General features: G+C 38.9%; 1 protein-coding gene across 1 annotated transcript in view; it reads left to right on the top strand.

The window, feature by feature from the left end:
- Nucleotides 1-25,045, top strand: part of diaph2 (diaphanous-related formin 2) — a 373,599-nt gene that overhangs the window by 251,386 nt on the left and 97,168 nt on the right. The window contains exon 24 of the mRNA XM_079250311.1: nt 15,473-15,597. Within this exon, the coding sequence (XP_079106437.1) occupies nt 15,473-15,597 (125 nt within the window). The remainder of the gene's footprint in view (nt 1-15,472; nt 15,598-25,045) is intronic.

Consider the following 25,045-nt stretch of genomic DNA (forward strand, 5'->3'; position numbering starts at 1 on the left):
TTTCCTCTTTTTTGCCACGACATGGCATGCCAGCTGAGACCTGCTCTTTACCGAAAGGTCTGTTTTCATTCCACCAACTGAAGCAGCCGTAAGGAGGGACAGAATCGATTGTTGCAGGCCAAATTAAACGTGTGTCGAGCTGCAGGCTGCTAGAAGATAAAGCCTCTGACGCTGTCTGCTGTGTTTATCATCAGGTGGCCTTTTCTGTGTGTGCTATGCTGAGATTTTGATGTGTTAAGTCATAATAGGGGAGCCACCATTCTTTGGAGGGGCTGCCAATAAAATCGCAGACAGAGGGGATTATGTTTCATGTCAGCCCATTATTGTTTTCAGCTTCCCCTGTACACCATTTTTCCCCACCTACAGAGCCCTCTGCCTCAGTTTTTGTTTTTTTCTCCTGCCCATCCTGCTTCATCTTCATACATTTTTTTTTACAGATAGAGTTTCTGATCCCACCCTATTAAATAGTTTGCATGTCATTGTTGGCCTCCTACCATCCACTGCCTCCCTGTAGTTGTATTGACTTTTTTGGTTTAAATGTTTGCAAGCAGTCTTTTCTGTTCACTCATTGGACCTCATCACTTCTACAGAGCCAACAACACAGTGAGGCTAATACCATAATAAGCAGTTCTAATGGCAGCTGTAGAAGTATATTTTTTCTGATTGGAAGGATTGATTGTGAAATACACTAGTTTTACTTTAACGTAACATATATTAGAAGCATGCATTTCAAGAGGCAGTGCTATTCCAACGTGGTAGACTGTGTTTCGGATATAAAGAGCAATTTGGTCTTTATATGTCCAGCTGTAAGGATAGCTTTTTGTGCATATAGATATATATATTTATATATATATATATATATGCGTGAGGGGACTAACACAAGGACTAACACAGGTAACTAACACAAACACAATGATCCAGCAACTCAAGTTGCTTGCTGTTCAAGCAACTATTGATTTCTATCTTTTAACTGTTTAACTATTTGTTGGAAAGTTTGCTCTCACATGACAGTTCATAGTCATGGTAGACCTATGGGATGCTAACTTGAGTAGATATTGAACTGGACCTCATGAACATATTGTCTTGGAGAGGTTCCACACAGAACTTTTAGGATATGGTCTTTTACTCCGCATGTTGCCTTTATTTATGTTCCACCAGCGTCAACTTCAAAGAGAGAAAAAAAAAAAAAGAAAATGTTGAATTTAATGTTTCTCTTACTCATCATCATTATATGATTTAGTAACTTAGCCATGTGAGACAGTTAATAAAAACACCTTTATCGACCTGTATCGACCTCGCCATGGACAACCAGGTTCTGTTCGGGCAATTTGTAATTTAAGCTGGATCAAAAATAACTTGATAGCTTGTTCATGCAATCTTTAAAAAGGTGATTGTGCTGTTCTTTGTCTTTATCTGTTTTGGATAGAGGTTCTTTGAAATATCCTTCATTCAAAACCAGTTAGAATATGTTTATACAGTGATGTTTTACCTTTTCCCTGTAGCAAGTCAGGAAAACTAGACAGACATGTGGTTTCTAGAATAGTATAAATTGAAAAAAAAGAATTCTTGTATTATGTGTTTTGAGAGGAAATCCTTTCTGGATGTATTGTAGAAATCTCATTGAAAGTATTGCTTTATTTGAGCTTCGCTTGAGCTTCTCAAACCAGGCAGCATAGAGATAGTTGGTCTAAATGCAGCACAAGGGAAAAAAGGAAAATTCACTTTTCGTCTGCCTTCAGAAAAGTCTTGAATAATTTTGAAAAGAACATTCCCTCAGGATGTGTTCACCAGACTTCTACCTGGTACTTAAAATGTGAAAATTTCATTTTGCTGATGGCCCACATTCATGGAGAAGAACTCTACAGGCAGGACAGGAGCAGCTTTTGGCAAAGCCTAAAGCTGGTTGTTATTGCAATATGTTGGCTGTAAGCTCAAAAAAAAAAAAAAAACTCCCATAAGTGATGGCTAAACCGGAGTGCAGGATGAATCTGCCTTGGGCTGGGTGGCAGGAACACAAACACCCTATGGTATGTATGCCTTTTACAGTTATTGCCATCTTATGTTTCTGGAAGTTTATGCTTAATATTTTTATTTAATTAATTTTGTCTGAGCTTGTTTACAGAAACCAGTCAAAAGAAAGTAACTCAAACAACTAACTGACAAAATAATGAAAAGGATCAAGAGTTGCTTGTCAGACTTTTTTCCTTTCTGGCCCAAAATCTGCACTGAAGACATACATCACTTATGTTTACTATTAATTCATCTATTCTTTCTTGAATATCTGCTAACAAAATCAAATACTGATTATTTTACAGGATCTATTGGTGGTGAAGAAAGTATTAAATAATATTACTAGGCTTTTCACTGTAGGAGTCTCCAGTGGATTGCTTGTTGACAGTTTGCCTCTTGTGTCCTCAATTTTTATTTCAGTTTCAGTTTTCATTTTCAGTTTATTCACGTGCGCGCACACACACACACACACACACACACACACACACACACACACACACACACACACACACACACACACACACGCACACACACACACACATAGAAAATAAACATATTTCAGTGAGTGGAAATGGATTACTTAAAGGAAGCTACTTAAATTTTTAAATAAGGGGCCGAGTTTTCTAGAAACAAAAAGTGATGGGCAGTATCCACAGTTTTGCTGTGTTTATATTAGTTAAATAAATAGGCATATAGTTGAAATACACAAAAAAGTAATACAATTATTAAATATATCAAATCCCAGTGATTAAGTACATAAAAATGAATACTTATGTTTGAACATAAAAGAACTATGTGACATAATGAAAATAAACACAGATGCAAGTGATCTTGGGGTGAAAAAATTTACCAATGAAATTAGGAACTGACTTGAGATTAATTGTATAGTTATACATGTCACATTTTTAGTTAATTCTTTTGACATGATTGTGTAGTAAGACATTTAGTCTTTCATAAAGCTCATTCCAAATCTGTGGTCTGACACACACAATGCTCTCCAGGCAATAGATTTAAGTCTTTTTTTCTTTTTTCCCGGTAATTTGGATTTTATTCTTTGTGTTATTGGTGGACATTGGAATGAAGATTGGAAAAAAAGTTGTGCAATTATTGGTTAAGTTTAAGGACAGACTGGTAAATTTAATGAGCATTTGAAAGGTACAGTCGGCAAGCCGTGAAACATTAAAATAATAAAAGATCACTTTTTCTTAAAGTGCAGAAATAAGAAGATAATATCTCAACTTTAAAAGTAAATTCACGTATCTGGATTTTTTATTTTTCCACTAAAATATAAATAAGAATCACCAGGAAATTTGCGAAGCTGACTTGTAAGTTCAGGTCTATTCATTATAAGAGGTGAAAATTTACAAGTTGTTGATCCCGAACAGGGACATGTAGAAGAAACACCGTCTCTTAGCCTCTTCACATGGAGTCACTGACTCCTTTATCTCACTTGTCTGTGAGGTGTAGTAAATGAGTGTTATTTGTCGAATTTAGGAGATGAAAACTTAATAATTTGACCATATTTCCCCCAAATCTAACATACAAATAAAACCTTTCTTATTAAAAAAAAAAATATATATATCTTTCTTTCCTGATTATTTGAAATCATCTCAACCTTTTTCAGTACCGGTCAAAATGTAACTGCACCCACCATCCTCTTTATAAAGCCAGGCAGAAAAAGAAGATATCATGGAGGCTGCATCAGTATCACAATCCTCTAACACTTTTTCATCTACGTTCCACTGCACATGTATATTTCTGAAAATGAGTTTAGCTTTTGTTTGATGTTTCTTTATAGCTGCCTCCATTCATTTTATTTTCATTAATGTGTGTGTACGTGCATGCATTTTTTTACATTAAAACTTTCATTGCTTAGGTGCCTCACAGCTTGTTTTTTTTTTTTTTTTTTTACCTTCATCATACACTGATTAATGCAAGAGCCTCATTGTCTCATATAGTTCCAGCCAATCGATTGTCTTCATCTAAACTGTTTCCATGTCTCATGGTCACACCACATACATCACAATTCTGAATTGCTTCCATCATTGTATTCAGTTACTCTGTATGTAGGGGATAAAAACAAGAAAATCAGCCAGTTAATTCATCTTCCAGCTCAAAAGTCTCATTACCCCACTGATGAGTTTAAGGATTGCCTGAGGTGGAAGGGGACTCTGTTTATGGCTTGGCAGTAATGTGTACCAAGCCTCATCTCATGTGGGGGGGGGGGGGGGGGGGGGGGGGAGTCAACACTCCAGCCAAATGAATACTGAACACATCCCTGCTTAAATACTCAACAACTCCACACTTATTTAAACATATGTTTCTAAAGGGATAGGATGTCCTCTTTATATCACAGCTGCTAAATGAAGATGTATGTGCTTGGTGGAGGAATTGATCTGACCTTTCTTATCCTGCAAGGGATATGAATCTCCCCACATCCACTTTATTAGTGTGATGTAGGAAGACTGGAATTCCTAATTTAGGGAGTTACATGTGGGTCACAGCAGCACAATGCAACTGCAAGCAGAAGAGCTGTGGAGCAACTATAGGCAAGTATCTCACTAAAATTGGGTGTTCATATATGTAATATATGTGTGTACAAATATTACACACAACCTAATCAGCTCATCATGAGGACAGTGTAACACAGAAACACTCGGCTCTCCGATGTCAAACGAGGTCTGCGTCAGGTATCGAGGAACCGGGGTAGTACGGTGAGAAATGGACTGCTGGAACACAAAATAAACAGCACTGGACACAAGATGCAAACAAAGCACTTTGGGGAATGCTGCACTAGTGAGCGGGGCTACATGAAGAGAATGTGGGATATATGGATCGTACACACATTCTACACTGACATTAAAACAACTTGTAGCTCAGTGTTCCAATGTGTGCAATGAAATGCAACACGTTATACAACACTAGATGGAAAATGTTAATGGTACAGGAAGCCAGAATGATAGGTCAGAAGTGGAGTTAACAGCAAGAAGGGAACATTTAGGTGAAGAAATGATGACAACACAGTACAAAGACAACAGTGTGTTCATTGTAAGGCTGTGAAAAATCCATTGCAAGATCCTGCCAACAACCATCACCCCCTGGACTAATAATTAGTATTGTGTAATGTAGAGAAAAGAATTCCCTTCTACAAAATGACTTGACTTTACAAGAATTCACATCATTGAAACTTCTTTTGATGATGGCAAAGTCCAACCAGTGCATAAAGTCTGGTTGTGAGCCAGTGGTGGGTTTAGCAGGCAGTGGAGCAGAGTGCAGTCTGAGGCTGGCTACTGGTCACTGCAGAGGAAAGACAGGCAAGTTCACAGTGTTTAGTTTCACTAGGAACAATGTGCAGGATGAAGTCAAATTACCACAAGAGTTAGACAATCTGACAGTCTGGAGCTCCTGCAGGCTTTTAAGAAGGAAGCCCCTGATGAGGGCAGATAGGATACAGCTGGGCTTGCTTGAGCCAATCAGGCTCCACCCCACCAAAGGCTCACAGCTACAGCAATCATGACGCATAATGTTGCAGAACCTATGCCTGACCAGCTGCAGAAAGCCCAGTTTAAAGACTTACCCCACAGGCTTGTACAGTAGGCACCAGGCACGATGGCTGCATCACTTCATCTGCGTCTCTTCTGACTCGGTCATACAATCCCTCTAAAACGGCATAAACCCGAATTCATCAGACTGCACGGCCTTCCATTTCTCCAAAGTCCAATCTCTATGCTTCCTTGGAAACTGAAGCCTTTTTCTCTGGTTAGCCTCACTGATTAGAAGCTTCCTCATGGCTACACAGCTGTTCAGTCCCATTCCCTTTAGTTCCCTTCAAATTGTGTGTTCAAATGCTCTTACTTTCACAACAACCGCTGCTGCTTTTCTTCTATAGGATTTCGCCAAATGTTTAGGTTTTTATTCTGACCACACTTATTCACACGAGACTTTATGCTTCCCAACCACCCTTTGTTTCAAATAAGGCAGTGGGTAGTTCTTAACCTGATTTTAGGAGTTTCTGCAATGTCTTCAGATGCAGATGTCAATGATTTGACTCTTCCTAAACAGACTAACATCTTCTCCACCACCACCATGTGTCTTTTTACATGGTTGTTTGAAAAATGGGAAAATACTCATTCCAACAGTTGGGTATAAATAATTTATCAGCTGGAAGAAAATCTCTCAAGCAATAATTATCCAATTGGAGGCTACTACGTATTTGCTTAGTTAAATCCAGGTGGTGATTTTTCTTTCTTTCTTTTTTTTTCTCAGAATAACAATAAAAAGATCAACAAGCTATTTATAGTCTCAAAAAATTCACAAACAGGAAACACATAGTTTGCAATAGCTTGTTAAAAAAAAAAAAAAAGCGTCTCAATATGAGTCATAATAAAACTAGATATTTGGTCTGTGTGTGTGTGTTTTAACTCGACTCTGAAACATATGGTCTTGTTCCAGTTGTTACTGTGTCATTCACCTGCTGATTCTCAACTATGTACATATGCTCAACCCAATACGGTAGCTGTGTGTGAAATAAATTGATAAAAAGGCAAGTGAATAATTGTTTCCACACAGCTGCATGGTTCTTTTCTGAAAGTAGACTGGGGACTGGAGCTACTCTTAGCTAAATAATTCAACATGTATTCCTGCCACCACCACCAAATGCCTTGTTCTCAGTTCAAAATCCTGTAGTCAGTAGTTTATATCCTGCCTCCATTTACCTGCCCATCCTCTGCTTTTCTCTGTTGGTAGGAATCCATCATAACCAGTCATAACTGAAAAATAGAACCAGCGTGCTAAGTGGAAGAGGCTCACAATCGAACAGATGCTACTTCAGAATGAATGCTCAGCATAAAGCCATCAAAAGGAGCTTGGCTGCCTCTTTTTTTTTTTTTTTCTTTCTCTCCTTGCTGTTATTGTGCTTTTTACATCTAAAACTCATCAATATTCAGAGGTGCTGATAACAGACATTGGCATGGGCAGTCCTTTAACATTTAAAGCTAAATATATGATTGTTTTATTTGAATTATTTTTAATGTCAGTGGCAGTTTTATCATTCATCCCCTCCTTGTTCACTGTAGCAGAAACTTAATCCCAGGCAGGGTCATTCTCTTCTTCTTTGTCTTTTTCTTTCAAATTACTATTTTGTCCACAGAGAGAATGTCTACTGCTTTCAATCATCTCTTCCAAAACCGTAAGCTCATCTGCCAGACAGTTTACTTCTCTCTTTCAGTCCACTACGTCTCATGAAATTCTAAGGATTTGTTTATTTTAAGTTGATCTGAAATGGATAAATCACAAGTGGGAAAGTTAAGCACATGAAATGTCACCACTATCCTCAGCGTTGTTTCTAGATTAAAATAGAAACCCGTCATCCAGATGTATGAATGACGAATGCTGAGTAACATCAGTGTGAAGCTTTTCCGGACAGACGCTGGATATTTTATCCCATGTTGTAAGTTTGCAAAGAAATTTCTCAACATGAAGTCATCGATAAAAGGAAAAGGGAGGAAAACACAGTGCCTGAGTCATCATTCACCCTCCACACTTTTCTCATGAATAACACAGCACCACACACGCACACGTGGTCGGTTCTAAAAGACCCTTCTTAAAAATATATACATTTCCTCTCAATAGATCAGTAGGACAATGTTAATTCTTATTTAGTTATTTGAAAAATAAATATCAAAAGAGACATTCAACTTTTTAAACGTTTGTATGGATGACGAAAGACATTGGTAACTATATTTATGGTAGGCATGATTTTCGGTTAAGCGTTGCTTTTCTTTGATAGTGTTGCGTACTAATAATAGTCCTAATTATGTTGCTCATGGATATTAAATATCAGCCCACATCTTCTTAATGGTACTTTATATTACTGAAAAAATGAAGTCTCCATCTGGCCTTTCTCTCTCTCTCTCTCTGTATAGAAAAGGATCAAATTTCACTGCCTTAACTTGATACAGATCAACACAGATCAATTAACTGTTGGTGTGTATAGAAAGCTTTAAAGAGGTCTTTCTGTTTGGCAACAGCATCTCTCACAGAGGGAGCTCTTGCTCTACAAATGGCAACATTAGAAGAAGCCAACTGAGAGGAGGAGGAAGGAGACTGAGCAAAGAGAACTAACTGTGACTCAGGAACAGGATGTGAGACACGGGTAAAACGAAGCAAGATGTTTAGAAATCGATGTGTAACTGAGCAAAACTCGGAAACAATGCTGGCTCTCAACAGTCACAGTCAAGCACTGACTGTGCCTCATCTGCTCCCAAGTAGCTGACCTTGATACTGTTGTTAATAATAAATAAGGAAAAGCAAACTTTTTTTTTTTCCTTAGTGATTACTTAACATGTTTTCTTTTCTCCGTCTCTCCTCTCCAAATGAAATTGCAGAATACCAAAATACAAAGCAGATGACCAATGATAGCTGGAAAAAATGACTCGAAGTTAAAATGTTTGTTGTTGGGCGTTTTATCCAACCTCAATTCTGGAGACGCAGCTTGAATCCTCTGTCAGGCAAAAACAGGTCAACTGTTGGAGTACGAGTATTCTTCCTAAAGCCGGTCTTAAGACTTTTTTAACAATCTGTTTTTTCGCAACATTTAAACAGTGATTAAAAATCACAAAAATAGCCATTCCCCATGCATATACACACACCCAAACACACACACCTACATAGATACCAGCCTTCTGTGTGCAGCTTTACTTCACAACAGTGTCATTCTATGGAGACTTTACAGACACATCAGTGTACATGTGCATAGGACCACGTTTGTGCTTTATCTCTCTTTCACTGCAGGGATTAACCTGGCTCATGTGGTTGTTTATAACTATCAGAATAATCCAATATTGGACCATTAGTTGTAAGTGACTGGATTGTGGATGTTGTAATCGGTTAACAACAATGGCCATCAGACATCAGAGAGAGATGAGAAGATGAGAATGTAATGAGAAGACGCCTTTTACAAAGGACCTGTATTTCCTGATGCCACTTGACATCGTGCTCCAGTTGTACATTGCAACATTACAGTATTTTTTATTACAGTTTGTTTTCACTTTGGGTTGTCTAAATGTGCCTTCTGTGGCATGTCTGGTTTCATAATTGCCTTCATCAAGACTAAAACTCAGCTCTTGGTGAGGCACGTGCTGTAATTTGATTATGACAGTGTTTCTGGTCAAATTTAACAATGAGGCTGTAAATCTCTCTTTTACTTTTAGCAAGGACAGTACATCATGCCTCCAGTTAACGCTATTTCTGAGTGGGCACTGAAGTGCACGTTGAGCTGCTCGGCTTTGGACCATTTGTAAGCCATTATGTGTATTGCAGCAGCACAGGACCAAATCTTTAACAGTAATCTTACCTGTTTTTCTGTTTTTATGACATCTGCAGTCATGTCAAAAGGTAACATGTGACAGCAACTTCTAACAATTGAGAGGCCTTTATCCATCCTGCACACTATCGTGTTTATGTGATTAGACCATGATAGTTTTTTGCCATATATAGTGCCATATTTAGTGCCACCATACAGTTTGGTGTTGTGTATTTGCTCAACACGTCTATCTGTGACAACCATACTCGATGTAGGTTTATTCAACAGCATGTTTCTAGTTTTAAAAACAAAACTATTTCTTTAGATAGATAGATAGATAGATAGATAGGTTTTTGTGCACATCTCCAACCAGTCAAAAATCAACTAAGGCTTCAGGTTTCTTGGATCTAGAAATGTCAAGTAAAGTGTGCACCTTGGAGGTGCCAGGTGAAATAGCCTCAGCTATGTGATAAGGTGTGACTTTGAAGCTGTGAAGGAGTTTACAAGCATCAGGCAACCACTGCGGGCTATTATGATTGCCACACCTCCTCCTCCCCCATCACTGAGGATCTTCTTGCTTTGCTGCACTATCACAAATCGTCTCCTTACTTTTAGAATGGGTTTGTTCCTGCACGCAGGTTAGTTTAAAATATTTAACATGACACTAGCGGTCATCCTTTATTTTTCTTTTTAAATTAGCTTTGTTTTGATGTATTTGCCATTTTGGTCCAAACTGATGCCCACGTGGCTTGCCGTGTTAAGGTGGAGAAAGATAATCGTCCATGAAATTTTCTTTTTTTTTTGTCATTTAGCTGTATAACAGTCACTACCTAACTGTAATGTTTGTTGTTCTACTTGTTTACATTCTTTTCACAAATATACCAAAGACTGGATCTGTTCGCTTATCTTTTCTTGTTGAGAACAAACTTGTGTGACTGAAAATGAGATAAAAATGTACCTTTGCAAAGAAAAGTGATCACAAACAAGCGAGTGCATGACAGGCATTCAGGTGGCTGGTTGTCAGGTGAGGGAGGTAAAGCACGGTACTGCTGTGAGTTCCTCACTTTTTTTTTTTTTTATTGCAGAGGGCAGAGACACACACATAGCACCAGCACATCACCCTGACTGATTTCCTCAGCACTTCCTGGGGAATTGTCATCACCCCAGGTCAATGTCTAAACTTTCCCATGCATCAAAATATATTGTAATTGACTCCATTTGTAATTCCTCCAGAGATCTGGCGCTGGGCCACAGCTCTGATGGCTGCCAAAAGCAATAAAGTCTCACAGACATGACCCCCATTGTAAACAAGCCCTCCTTCTGGAGGATGAGGTTCAGTTACTTTTTAAGTTTTTTTTATTTTTTTATTTATTTATTTATTTATTTTTATCCTTTCTTTCTGTTTTTGGTGGGTGTGCTTTATCACTGACATAGCTTATATTTCAAGTCAAATTTTTTAAAAATAACTTCTTGTTCTGTCATGTTTTATTCACCTTACGTTAATGCTGATGTGCTTCTCATTTTTAGCTGTAATAGACATTGCTGAGTTTGCAAGCACTTTTTTTTTTTTTTTTTTAACAGTTTTCTTTTAATAGATACAAGTTGTGGTTGAAAATAACATTTGTCAAGGAAACGGGTGACTGAATGAACTGTAGGTATGAATCAGTAATTATTCATGAAGCATTGCTTTTGAGGCGTTTTATTACGTCTGTGTTGTCACATACAATCAGAAAAGGTAAACTTAGTTAGAAGGGCAGAAAATGGTCATAATTTATATAATTTACTTGAAGTCGCATCATAAAATCTAAGTGTCTGTCTTTTATTAATTGTTTTATTTTGTTGATATTTTTAATTGCAGTAGTAGAGTTTTGGCGGATTAACCATTAAATACTGTATACCTTATGGGTTCAGTCCTCTGGGGGAGGGGGGCTCATCACTCTAAACCCTTCATACTGGTAATAATTCTGGTGCATGAAGGGGTTAAGCTAAATGCAAATGAAAGGAGGAAATAGAGCAAAAGCTAAACGGATTTACCCTTTTATGTTTATGCAATTACTTCAACATTCATGGTGAATTACTGTTTTGATTGTTTGTCTTTTTTCTAGTATAATGCAGTGACTGTATTTTTTTTTTATATATATCTCTTCAATAATATATAATTCAACATGACAGATGATTTTAATGCTTTTAAAAATTGATAAATGACTGAAACTAGTTACTTATTTATTTCCCCGCAACAAAACATGGGGAAACTAAACACTTCTTCCGACTCTGACTCTTTATGTTGTCTGATAAATGTCCTCCATCGCCACATTCTCCTGCTTTCTACTGTTAACGTCATCTGAGCCGAGATAAACAAAAAGTATAATGTGACGACTGTGTCACAGCAACAATATGACTTTCACTGCCGCAACTTGAGACGCTTTGATTCTGATGAAAAGGAAACACACTGAATTGTGTTTATCCTCTTGTCTCTCTTCACTTCTTTACAGTAGTTTGCCACCCACTTCATCTATTATTCACTTTCAGGTGGCATCAAAAGTAAGGGTGGAATTGGGAAGAAGACTCATATTTATTAAGGAAATAACTGTGATTGGTCAATGAAAAATGTGCAGAGATGTTTTCAGTAATTGTTAATAATCACTGATGTACGGATCAGTTCCAGATTTTAACTTGTGGGGAGAAAATATAACGCAAAGCACATATTTTGTGTATCTAAATTTTAAAATCCCCCATAGGAAGCTTCTCCTTCTATGTTACAGACAGTGAATTTGGGAGGTTTAAGATGAAGACAGGAAGCAGAGATAAGTTTATCTTGAAACTGGAGTTTCCAAATGGTGTATATAAAGATTTGTTGACCAAGCTCCACAATGCCTGATCCCAAACCACAAGTTTTCACAAATACAGACTTATTTCTTTAATTTGGAGCAAAACGGAAATACATTGTGGCACATTTTTTTGGACTCGATAAGAGTTTAATAGTGCATCAGATCTTCTCTGCAGTTGGAGCACAAGCCAGTTGTTTTTTGAGGACTTCACCGGTCAGTGTTCATTGTGACAAACGATGAATGTGGACCAGCTTTGATTGTATGTCAGCATGTTCTCCATTGTTAAACGTATCAAATTTAACATGATAAGTATGTAACTGGGGGAAAACATTCATCATTTCAGCAGGGAGCAGCTGTATGTGGTGCAGATACTTTACTGTCTGTGTTACTTCATCACAAACTCGCAAACATACGCTTATTTGACAAAGGCCATAAATACACCTGAACGACCTTCTGTTTTTGTTTTATGTGGCATTTGTCTTTGTTTTTCTGAGCTGCAAAGATTATTTAAAAGTAGATCTTTTATGCTACATTGGCAGCAACATTCAAAATAAATCTCAATTTTCTTTATAACCTTAGGCGACAAGGCAAGAACACTGCTTGAATGATTGGTATTATTTGTCTATAAATCAAAATGAAAATTGCCCCCTTCCACAAACGACTGAATAGAACGTTGACATCTTCACATTATAGTGCTTGATTTGGTATTGGGAGCTACGCAGTATTTATTTATTTTTCCTCCCCTGGCAGTGCACTTGAAGGAAACAGGGCAAAGCTGAATGAAATATGTTTAGCTTTTTCTTTGCTTTTTCTGTAAGAATGAGGAATGAGCCAGCAAGTCAGTATTACTAAGCTCCTATCAATGAATATGTTACGTTCTCTTTCTTTCCCCATCAGCCTCTTTCTTGCCCATACTTCTCACAACATTTCACATTAACATGTGCAAGTCTTCCTTTCTGGCATTACTGGAAAAATGCAGCCCCTCCCCCATCCTGCGTTTCTCCTCTGATCCACTTGGAATCCATTCAGAAGACTCTCATGTTGCCACATTCTGTCCCCTGAAAGTTTTAGCGTTATTTTTGTGTTAATTTTACTAATGATATCCCAGAGGAGTAGCTGCTTAATTCTGTATCTACTGGATTATAAGAGCAAAGATGCACAGTAGCACATACTGTATTTCCAAGAAGCAGAGCACTATTCATCAGTATATTTAAAAAAAAAAAAAAAAAAAGAAATAAATGCATTTGTTCATTGCACACAGTTCAGCTGCTATATCTGTGTCAGTGTGTCTCAGCAGTGAGCAGTTCCCTTGTAAACAATAGGCTGCTCTGAAGTCCCATGGCTTCACTCTGATCCTGTTAACAGCTCCCTTGAAACTCCATTGCAGTTTGCTTGAGCCACTATTTCTTGGCTACTGTAGTTACTATAATCAGTGTTTCAGCCAAACCATTACCCAGTACTATCACTCAGGCCTCAAGCTACTATAATACCACTATCAGAAGCCACAGTGCCAGACAAAGACCTCCCTGTGGCTCTGTGTGAATGTAATTGTCTCTCTTGCATCATGTGCCCACCTCTTCCACTGTTCACTTTCTTTTTTACCATTAGTGAAGCTAATATCAGAGTGGCGCGAGAATGTGGATCTCCAAAGCCCTATCAGTTGAGAAACAGGTTATGTGATACTGAGCCCCCCCTCCTCCCCCAAGTGTCATTCCCAGAAGTCAGCTCTATAGGAATCAGTGAGGAAGAATTGTGAATCTCCCAGTTTGTCCGGATGCAGCCTGTTAGCTGTGAAGCCCAATAATTGAACAGACTCAGCACTCACGCTGTATTTCTTCTGGGCTGACATACAGTAGGTCTGTGTGTGCATGTACAGGTGTGTTGGTGAAGAGTGTGTAGGGGGTGTTTAAGTGCATGCAGCTCACAATGTTGCCGTCTCTTCTCATTGTTGGGAAATGAAACTGAGACCAAACCCAAGCTGTGGTACTGATTATACCAAGACAGAGTAGAACCTCACGTAGCTAATGCTACATCCCATGCCAGCTTGTCTATTATCCCACCCCCTCTGCTCTTCACCTACAGTGTATGAACTAATTTTGCAGATGGTGTTGGTTTGCTGTTTTTAATTGGTTTGTTGGGAAAGTTTTCACATGGAGTCAGTTCTTGAAGGAAATCTAATTGAGCAAATGCAAATGAGGTGTTTTTCATATGTCGTACAAATTACAGTATGTGAGAATTGCCTGAAAGTCAAGCTAATGTGTAGTGTGCATTTGTTTGATTTAGCTTCATTTATAAACACTATTATGAACCAAAGCAAGATCACACATAACTGATTAGACTCTCAGTGAAGTTCACTATTTATTTACAAGAGTTGACCTACTTTATTATTATTATTATTATTATTATTATTATTATGATTGTTGTTGTTGTTGTTATTATTATTATTGTTATTATTATATTTTTTTTCAATGATCTTTTCTAGCTTTTCAGACAATTTCATCAGACCCAACATTTGATTGGAATCAGTGTGCAGGCATCAATCTTTCAGTTTTTTACCTATCAAAAGCCCAAATTTTGGTTATTAATATAACCATTCATGGTCTCCACGGAATGTCATGTTGGCTTTGAATGTATGATTAAGAAAGACTTCAGCATGGTCTACAGCTCGTTTTAACATGAGAACCAATCAAAATAGTACAAATAAATTGAAAAGGTTTTCAATCCATTTTTCTGTACCTGAAGAGGCCACTTTTACTGAGATTTAACATTTATTATTTATTGCAGGTGTCTTTAAGATGGGAAATGAATGTGTGTGTATTTGGGAGGGGAGTCAATAAAACAAAGCCCTTAACAGTAACCTAAACATGATACTGTTCCTGTCCCATCTGATCCCATAAGACACTCCTCACTGTTTGAAGTTTCTACTTGAAAGGCCTGATCGGAATACCGTGGATTTCACAGCAACTCTGTAAACAGTGATTACAGACTGATTAATGAGCCACAGCGCGCACACACACACACACACACACACACACACACACACACACACACGCGCGCACACACACACACACACACACACACACACACACACACACACACACACGCACTATACTCATGCATACTTGCTTTCTAGGCCACACACATGGAGAATGCAGAAGTCAGTATCGTGCAAGATACTGTGTGACTCCATGACAGATGCTTTTTATCATGATGTAACGTTTTATTGAAAGTGTGCTGACTTGGTAATTACTCGAGCATAATCCCAGTAAATGTTCATAGTAATTAATGTGTTGGGTTTTTTTTTTTCTTTTTTTTGTCTTTTGGTTTGCAGTGTCTGCTGAGATCCTGAAGGGCAGTTTGACCACCATGGAACGTCACATTCAGAGGCTTGAGAGTGACATTGAAAACTTCCCCAAAACAGATGACCAACAAGATAAGTTTGTGGAAAAGATGTCGATATCCTTTTTTACTCTGGTCTTTTCTCCAACATGAGCTGGCTTACCCTTGCTTTGCACTGCTACAACGTATGCACTGAAGCATAATAAGAAATGCCTTGTGCTGTTTTGTCGACAGGACTGGCAAAAGTATGTGCTGTTTGTGTTGTGCCTGGCAGTGGTAAGCAGTTTAAGTCACTTGATGTGATAGGTGGCACCCTGGGGACCGTAGGGAATGGATCTGGCTTCCTTGCTGTGAAATGTTGATCAGATCTCCTTCTTCACTCCTCCATGTGTCCCAAGAGCGAAATCATGCCCGTGGCTATTTTTACTGCACTCTGCCACTGCTGCCTGTCCCCTGGGGGACTCTAATAGGGTCTCTAGCCCCTCACACCATCTTATCGCCTATCCCTGATTTCATCTTCTGACCGGCCACACAAGCCTCTCCACACAACCATCTTTTCTCATGGCACCTCTCCTGTTTTGATAACAGAGTGTTTCACTTAAAGCCAAGCATCTCTGCTCCCAGATTGAATTAGCCATGTCCCTGCACTTTTTCAAATGTCCTCTCTGAGAGGAACGGTCCTCATTGTAAAGGTTTGAGATATGATGAAAATCAACTCTGCTGTCAACACTTAGAGGTCAGGGTGTCTTTCCATGCACACATCTATCTATCTATCTATCTATCTATCTATCTATCTATCTATCTATCTATCTATCTATCTATCTATCTATCTATCTATCTATCTATCTATCTATCTATCTATCTATCTATCTATCTATCTATCTATCTATCTATCTATCTATCTATCTATCTATCTATCTATCTATCTATCTATCTATCTATCTATCCATCCATACATCCATACATCCATAAAAATAAATTATATATATATATATATATATATATATATATATATATATATATATATATATATATATATATATATATATATAATATATATTTTTTGTTGTCTTGTAAGGAAATAAGAAAAAAGCTCTATATCTTTCATTTAAAATGAGTGGGTGTTCCCATATGTTAATTTTCTTCATTAGGTGGTGGAATAGTGACAGTTTCCAAACATGAAAAATATGCTCCTAATTAGAGAAATATATTTATATTTGTATAATTAGAATAGAAGTGGTGAAGATTGTGTGGTTTTGGAGAAGAATCTGCTCTACCTCTCAATGTCAGTATTGATTCGTTGATTGTGAGCTGGATGCTTGAGTGAGAGGAGCTGTAGACGTGTAGATATACTGCAGCGTGTCTCTTCTTCACTGTCTGAAGTTCCTCCCCAGAGGTTAGCAGAGTGAGGCTGGCTGGCAATGACCTGAATCACCTCACTTCTCCCTTTCTCCTCTTCTCCCTACCTCACCTGTTCCACTGCCGCGATTTGAAAGAGGTTAGAAGGAGTAAACACTCGTATTAATGCTCTTGTTTTATACATTGAGCATCGGTAAAATATTTCTTGAGAAGCCGACAAATCATTGTAGAAGTGTGAGCCTGCTGATAAAACGAGCCCGTTGTCCATTATGGGGAAATAACAGTTTTGATTAATTAAATAACGTATTGATTGATTGACAAATGACTGATTAGCTATAAAGGCAAAACAAGTCTTTACATCTGGGGTGGCTGGTCATGTCTGATTATCACAAAGCAGACATAAATTGCGAGGAAGTCACTGCTGTTTCTGTCAGCTCTTGCATTATTCTCTGCTGTGATGTTAACCTCTGCGTCTTCATGTTTCTTTGCTGCATTTTTTTTCTGTACACTATTTCCTCCAGAGGTTACAGAGACTGGATCATTGCCCGTAGCCTTACTGCACTCATCTTTGAAGACAATGCTGCAGTATGTGTTGTGGATCACATTGCTCCCGCTGACAGAACATGTTGCCAGTTATTAATATAATTGATTTTTCAGCCCAAGCGCAATTGTTATCTTCCCGATATGTTGAAGTCTCACACAGACAAGCTCTGAATTTCAGCAAGTAACTGGTTTTGCATTGCAGCTCTGCAGCCAGTGGTGTGTGAAGTGTTGGATTAAATGAATGAGGGATACTTGATAAAGCAGGTGTTGTACAACCAAGTAAAGGTTAAAAAGGTACTATAAAAAGGTGAACCATTTGCATTTTTTTACTTCTCTCCGTTATCTCCCTAGAGATTATGAGCTCTAGGCCTGTTTTATTTCACGTCCATACAGAGTGATAAGACTAATAAGTGTACTAGCATGGTGTCATAGAAAATGTACAACTAAAGTGTTTTTTATTTCTCCTTTTTGATGTTCATAATATGGTGAGTGATAAAAGGGCGTTGGCATCAAGCAATTACATTATCCGCAGTTCATGATCATTACAAATGCATGTGTATAGACATATGTTTCTTTTTTTTTTTAGCTTATTCTTCTGAATTTCTTATCCAGGACCATTTTTTTTTTACCACATGAACCTTCCTAATACATCAGATGTTAGGCTTTTTTGTGCAAGCAACCATGGCGTTAAAAAGTGCACGCACACACACGGAGCAAACTGAGATTTAAAGCAAGAAAGCAGAGAGTGGTTGATTTGTTGACGTTTTTAGTACCAGTGTTTGCAGCGAGCTTCAGTGCTGTGCTGCTAAGTGTTGGAACAATGACAGTGTGAAATACAGAACTGTATATTTCTGGTTGACAGTTCCATTGCTGCACATAAGATAGAAGAGTTAAGGCAAAGATACCTTCTTAAACTTTATCCTGGGATTTAAAAGAAAAAGAAAAGAAAGAAAAAATGATGTTGGCTCTTTGAAACGTGACAGATGGAAGAACAGCAACTAAAAGTCATGAATTTGATGCTTGAGCAACCCTGAAAAAGTTAAGTGAGGCTGCTTTGTCTTGACTGTTGGGCTCTGTGATGAATGAGTCAGACTGTATTTGTGTGTGAGTGTGTGTTAGGGAGAGACAGGTAGAAAGAATAATGTACACTGCATGTAGGTGAGTATGTTTCTGTTCAGTCTTTTTTTTTTTCTTTTTTTTTTTTTTTTTTTTTTAAAGTGTCGGTCACTGCAAGGTGTTTTAAATGCATCTTGTGTCCCAAAGAAACACAAGAAGATTCAGTTTGTTTATTTGTTTCCACAGCCACAGTTAGCATGCCTAATTTCTTTAAGCTTCAAAAGTTTTATATGGTCCCATTAAAAATGTCAGATAGAAGGTTATTAAATTAAGAAATCAACCCAAGAAAGTGAGCAAGAAAGACTTGGTGGAAGCACTTCATTCGGCTTTATTGATACATTTTTCTCTTTCCATTACTGTAATGTATGCAAATTACTGAATGGGGTGTTTGTTCAGCAGTTTAGTGATCTCTATCTGTCAGAAGTAATGGGGGCCCACAAAGGCTGTAGAGTTGAGGCATAAGCCCCCAGAGAGCCTTATTTCAGTAGGCAGAGTACTGCTATCGCATGTGCAATCTCTCACACACGAACACACACCCAAATGTGTGTATGATGGAATAGAGAAGAGTAGGACTCTGCATACTAGAATATTGATGCAGTGAGGTGGCTTGATGAGGATGATGAGAGACTGGGCTGAACCTTGATGAATGCTTGGACATGTCCAATACATCTCCCTGTGCTGCACTTAATGACTTAACTCAGCATACTGATATCCAGCTTAACCTTTTATTTCCCATCATGCCAGAATCAAAGTATGATCCACAGCCATCTTCACACATGGAGCTTAAAGGAGCTTTCCTCTTTGGACCGTTTCAAAAGATGTGTCAGGGGTTTTAGTTTTTGGGCTTTCATGAATGCATGAGGGTCGGTTGGGGTGTATGGGACGCAGATATCATCATCAGAGGGTTTTTCTTGCAACCAGCAATTTGTTGTGACTGCACTGGCTTGTCTGTTGGCAAAGTTTGTTTTATGACTGTCACACACCTCTTGTTGATGGGAAGTTTCTGGATCATAGTGCCAAACGCGGTGGAACATATCTGTGTGTAGATGTAAGAATATTTCTTGGGTTAGCGCAATTTTACTTAAGAAAAACAGAAAATGATTTATAAAATGATAAACCAACTGCCCAGAAAAACAGTTGTTTCAGAGTAACGGGTCCAAATGCAGACATTGTGCCTGGACCAAAAGAGAAAGACAAGATGTTGCCAGAACTTTTGTCCTTTTTTTTTCCAGTGTTTAGTTTTCTAGCTCATTTTACCATTTACTAACACAACAGAACATTCTTCATCCTTTTTATTTATAGTTTTTAGTTTTCTTTTCTGCCATTCTATTCAACATTATATGTTTTGGTTTTTTTTTTTTTTTTTTTTTTCTCTCCATCCGTGTCTGTTTATGTGTGTCAGACATAGTTTGTCATTGAGTTTCCCCAACCCAGAATCCTTGTAGCTGGGGGATTCTTCACCAAGGCTGGGTGAATGGAGCTGACTGGTTTGAAGCTACTGCTCATGGCCAAGTTTTTACTTTGAAAATAGTCATGTTTTGCTCAGAAGTTTAGTCAAGGACCGGGTTGCATTGTCATACAGATGAATTATGATGAGTCTTTCTGTGCTCATAACTATAATAACTTTAACTAAAAAGCCTTTTTTTCTTTTATTTTTTTTCCCCTCCTTTCTCTTGCAATGAATACAAAGTTTAACAACCTTGAGGTACCAGTAGTACTATTTCAGTATAAATTACAACTATGTAAGTTAAGAAAAAGAACATTGAAATTAACTTCAATGTATACATTATCCATCCATCCATCCATCCATCCATCCATCCATCTATCCATCTGTCCACCCATGCATCCATCCATCCATCCATCCATCCATCCATCCATCTATCCGTCTATCCACCCATCCATCCATCCATCCATCCATCTATCCGTCTATCCACCCATCCATCCATCCATCCATCCATCCATCCATCCATCCATCCATCCATCCATCTATCCGTCTATCCACCCATCCATCCATCCATCCATCCATCCATCTATCCGTCTATCCACCCATTCATCCATCAATCCATCCATCCATCCATCTTCTGCCGCTTATCCAGGGTCCGGTCGCGGGTCACAGCAGCCTAAGCAGGGAAGCCCAGACTTCCCTCTCTCCAGACACATTTGCCAACTCTGCGGGGGGGGGGGGGTCACAAGGCGTTCCCAGGCCAGCCGAGAGATGTAATCCCTCCAGCGTGTCCTGGGTCTTCCCCGGGGTCTCCTCCCAGAGGGACGTGCCTGGAACACCTCACCAGGGAGGCGTCCAGGAGGCATCCTGACCAGATGCCTGAGCCACCTCAACTGGTTCCTCTCGATGCGGCGGAGCAGCGGCTCTACTCTGAGTCCCTCCCGGATGACCGAGCTCCTCACCCTATCTCTAAGGGAGAGCCCGACCACCCTGTGGAGGAAACTCGTTTCAGCCGCCTGTATACGAGATCTTGTTCTTTCGGTCATGACCCACAGCTCATGACCATAGTTGAGGGTAGGAACGTCGATCGACTGGTAAATCGAGAGCTTCGCCTTCTGGCTCAGCTCCTTCTCTTCAACACGACAGACCGACACAAAGTCTGCATTACTGCAGACACCGCACCGATCTGTCTGTCGATCTCACACTCCATCCTTCCCTCACTCGTGAACAAGACCCCGAGATATGTATACATTAGATAATGGTAAATTAAAACTGATAAGTGCTTGAGTGAAACTAGCTTCCATGTGTCACCAGGTTTAGCAAGGCAACATGCGTGTTGGCCTTCTCTTACACTGGTGTGCTGCATTGAGTGTAGCAGAAACCATAAGCATAATGCTGCATGCTCCTGCATGAGCACATGTGGTTGCAGGTAAAAGTGCCGTGGCAGGGAGGGCATCTGGGGATGCTGCCGCTGCATCCACCAAAGCCTAATTTTACTTAAGAGGCTTTTGAAATTTTTAGGATATAAAATCTAAACTTTATTGTCATATAAATATAGTGGATTAGACAGTCTTTCTAAAATACCATCACGTGAAAGCATACAGCATTATTAAATAGTAATACTCAAGTAAAATGTCAGATTATGTGAAAGATTTAATGGCTGGAATTTAACGAGTGCATTTTGATCATTCAGATATAGTATTGTGAGATTATGGGTGTTGTTGTTTTTTTGTTTTTTTTAGATGTGTTTCTTTTTTTCTGTGAAATAAACAGCTTTTTTGTGAAAAGTACGAATCGACATAAGTTACCAAAACTTTCTTTGTGTATAGTCTGCCTTGAATAGTTGGACATGAGCCTGCAGTCTTCACAGTGTCAGTTTAAGAAACCAACTTAGTCCACCCACTCAGGGTTTGACCAGGCACACTTTTTCCACAGCCCTAGGGCAGGTCTGTAATACCACCTCTGTGGCTCCAAAATCGACAAAGACATTTACATAGGTAACACCTTTTTGTTGTTCCAGAGTCCTCACGCTGATTTAGTTCCCTCTTCAAAGGAAGAGGCTCACTACATTGTGTTTATGGATAGCCCTTGTCAAACAGTCAGTGTTGTAGACACTACTGGCTTCAGGATAGGTTTGTGTACAGGTGCAGCAATGTTTCGTGTCTGTACCAGACACTAAAGGTCAAATAAAAGACTGTTAGTGAAATAGTTGCTCTGTTTAGCCGACTATTCAGTTTAAACAGCAGAGACATCTTGTTTTCCTCCAGATAAGCACAGTCTCGTGTAGCCGCCACTGTACTCCTGTTTTATGTGTTGGAAAAATAGGTTATATATGGCAAACATTCCAAATCTTCAGGTTACTTTCTGTTTTATGCGAGCAGGTTAAGTCATAGGTTTTCTTTCTTGATCACCACCGTCTTTCAACACCCCCCCAAAGTCTGATTTCAGTTAAAGTGTTTTACTCTGCTATGAAGAAGCATCGTAAACTTTGTTGCCAAATTACCAAAACACAGATGAACCGTACTGCTCCTTATTTATCCACAAGTCATTGGAAATTAGTTTAAATTAGTAGAGGTGCTTTAAGTTGTCCTATACCTACCTGAGTTCTGCCATTGTGTCTCTTTACTCAATATTATTAAGCAGACTTACACAAAGGTAAAAGACCCAAATTAAGCAACAAATTATCTCCAAATCATAGCAATCATTTACAATGAATATTGCATTATAGGAGAAATTACTATTGTTTCTAATTATTACATTTCAATATGTGTGCATTGTATGTACGCATGCTAAAGTTCAAGCTGTGACTGACTGGACCTTGACAGAGGTATGAGTAATGCTTGCTGCACTCTATGCACATTTTTGTGCAAGCCATGGCGTCATTGTTTCTTGTCACAAGTGAAGTGGGTGTTTTAGCAGAAGAAAATAGCAAGAAAAACATGTGACAGGTCCTTCAAGAAAATTGAATACTTGCTCTGGTTTTGTATCACGTGTACTCACTGTGCTTGTTTTTTAGGGCTCTGTGTGCTAAACATTGGATTTTTAATGTTCTGTATGAGTGTGAAGAAGAGGAAGAAGATCGGTTGTTGGTGATTTCTTCGTTCCTGTTGGTCATGTGGAGAAGAAAATCAGCTAAAAGATTTGCATTATATGGATTTCTTCTCTTTCAGGGTAAACAGATCTCATCGCGGAAAGGATTTAACTGCATTCAAAAGTTAAGGTTTAGTGTTTAGGTTTTATTTTTAGATGGAACAATAGACTAGTGTAAGTCGATGGGAAATATTAAGAACTCAGTGTGATAGTTTCTGAGATGATGGTGACATTACTTTGTGTGTGGAATTTGCTCAGTGTTTCAACTTGCATCCATAAAGTCATTTTAAACAATGAGAATAGTCATTTTAAAATTATGAATGCACAACAGGAATTCAAACGATGACAAAATTAATGAATTTGTCGACCTCTGATGAAATTGAAAGTAAAAGAGAGTTTCTTTTGTCAACAGAAGTATTTTTTTTCCGCCTTCTCTTCCATCTGTCTCTGACAGACAGCCCATTTCTCTGCCCTCAGGTCATATGAAAGAATATCCAAGAAGTTGGCCAATCAGTATCTTGTTAGGCTGTGACATTTGGCCTCATGTGGCAGCTCTGTTAACCAGCAGAGTGAGCTTGCTGACAGACGGCCTAGACAATAGCCTCCAGAGTCTAGAGGGGGTGTGGCACCAGAGCACAGGAGGTACACCCATGATGTAGTCTGGATATACCCTTTTGCTCCTGACTGAACAACTGTCCAATTCCACTGATAATGCCTCCATGCCCTGCCAGTCTTGGAGGGTGTCCTCTGAGATACGTTGTGTCCTGCAGGGATTCAGGCCTGCTGCCCTGCAGTATAAAATACACCTACAAAATGCATTCTTTATCTTTAGTCATCTTCTGTAAAGGTAGCTTACGCTCTACTGGGTTGAGTACTTGCATGCAATACCCACAAAATCAATAAGAGTTGTGAACTTTTAATGTACTGAAAAGAGAATTATTTGTTTAGTTAATCTGTTTTTTATCTTCATGTTTCTCAGTGTCATTTAGTGGCTGTATAACTTTGCCTCTATTGACCCAGGTCTGTGCTGATTATTTCTGCTCTACTGAAAGTCAGACTAAGGACCCAGTGGCAGAGGCTCCAATCTGCACCTCATTACTTCCCCAAAAGGCCTGGGCTTAGTGCAGGGTAATAGACAGAAGCCCAGGCGCCCCCATTTGTCATGGGCTCCTGGGTTTGATGCAAAGCCCCCCTTGAGCACTTGTTGCTGAGCTCTAATCCCGCAGTAGACACCAGCCACGCTTCTCTGCTTAGCCATCCCCACTCTCTACCGTCATGGCTCATGATTTCACTTTCATTTGATGTTTTAATGAAATCCCTTAGACTCAGGTGAATAGTGCTCCTATTGTTGGCAAATTATTCTATCAATTGCAAGTGGAGGGGGGAAACGTGACTGGAGTTATTTGTCAAGTAAATAAAAGCCACAGAGGTTTTACAGTGTCTTCAGCTTGTAAATCGACAACATAGGAAGGTTGGAGGGAAACGACAGATGCTGACTCACAAAAAAAAGCATATAAAAAAAAAAAAAAAAAAAGGAGACAGATGATGCAAATGGCTATGCTGTTGCTAAATCCATTAATTCAACTTATATTATAGCTGTTAGTAATAATAATACAAAGGCTGCTGTAGGAGAAGTTCATCATGAAAACTCAAGGGTGAGATGTACTAAATGGTGGGAGACAGTGTAGCGTGCATGGATTTGTACAAAGGCAGACATTTATTGCTGTATATTATAGTATATTACCTTGTGGCATTATCTGTTACGCCTTACAGCATATAAGTGTCTCATGGGGAAGGATGCAGAAGGCTTCTTGATGAAAAGGCCTGAGTGTCATTAGCTGAAGTGGCTGTGTGTTCAAGTCAAAAGCTATTCCAAAATGTAAATCAAACTTCCCCTGCTTTCCCTCAGTAATGTTATCCCTCTGTTGCTCCTGCTGTTGAGGGAATAGAACATTGTTCTGCTGTTTGCTACTCGGCTCTGTTGATTTCTAACTTTCCTCTGTGGCGGTTATC

This window comes from Telmatherina bonti (assembly GCF_933228915.1).
Source record: "Telmatherina bonti genome assembly, chromosome: 12".
Lineage (NCBI taxonomy): Eukaryota > Metazoa > Chordata > Actinopteri > Atheriniformes > Telmatherinidae > Telmatherina > Telmatherina bonti.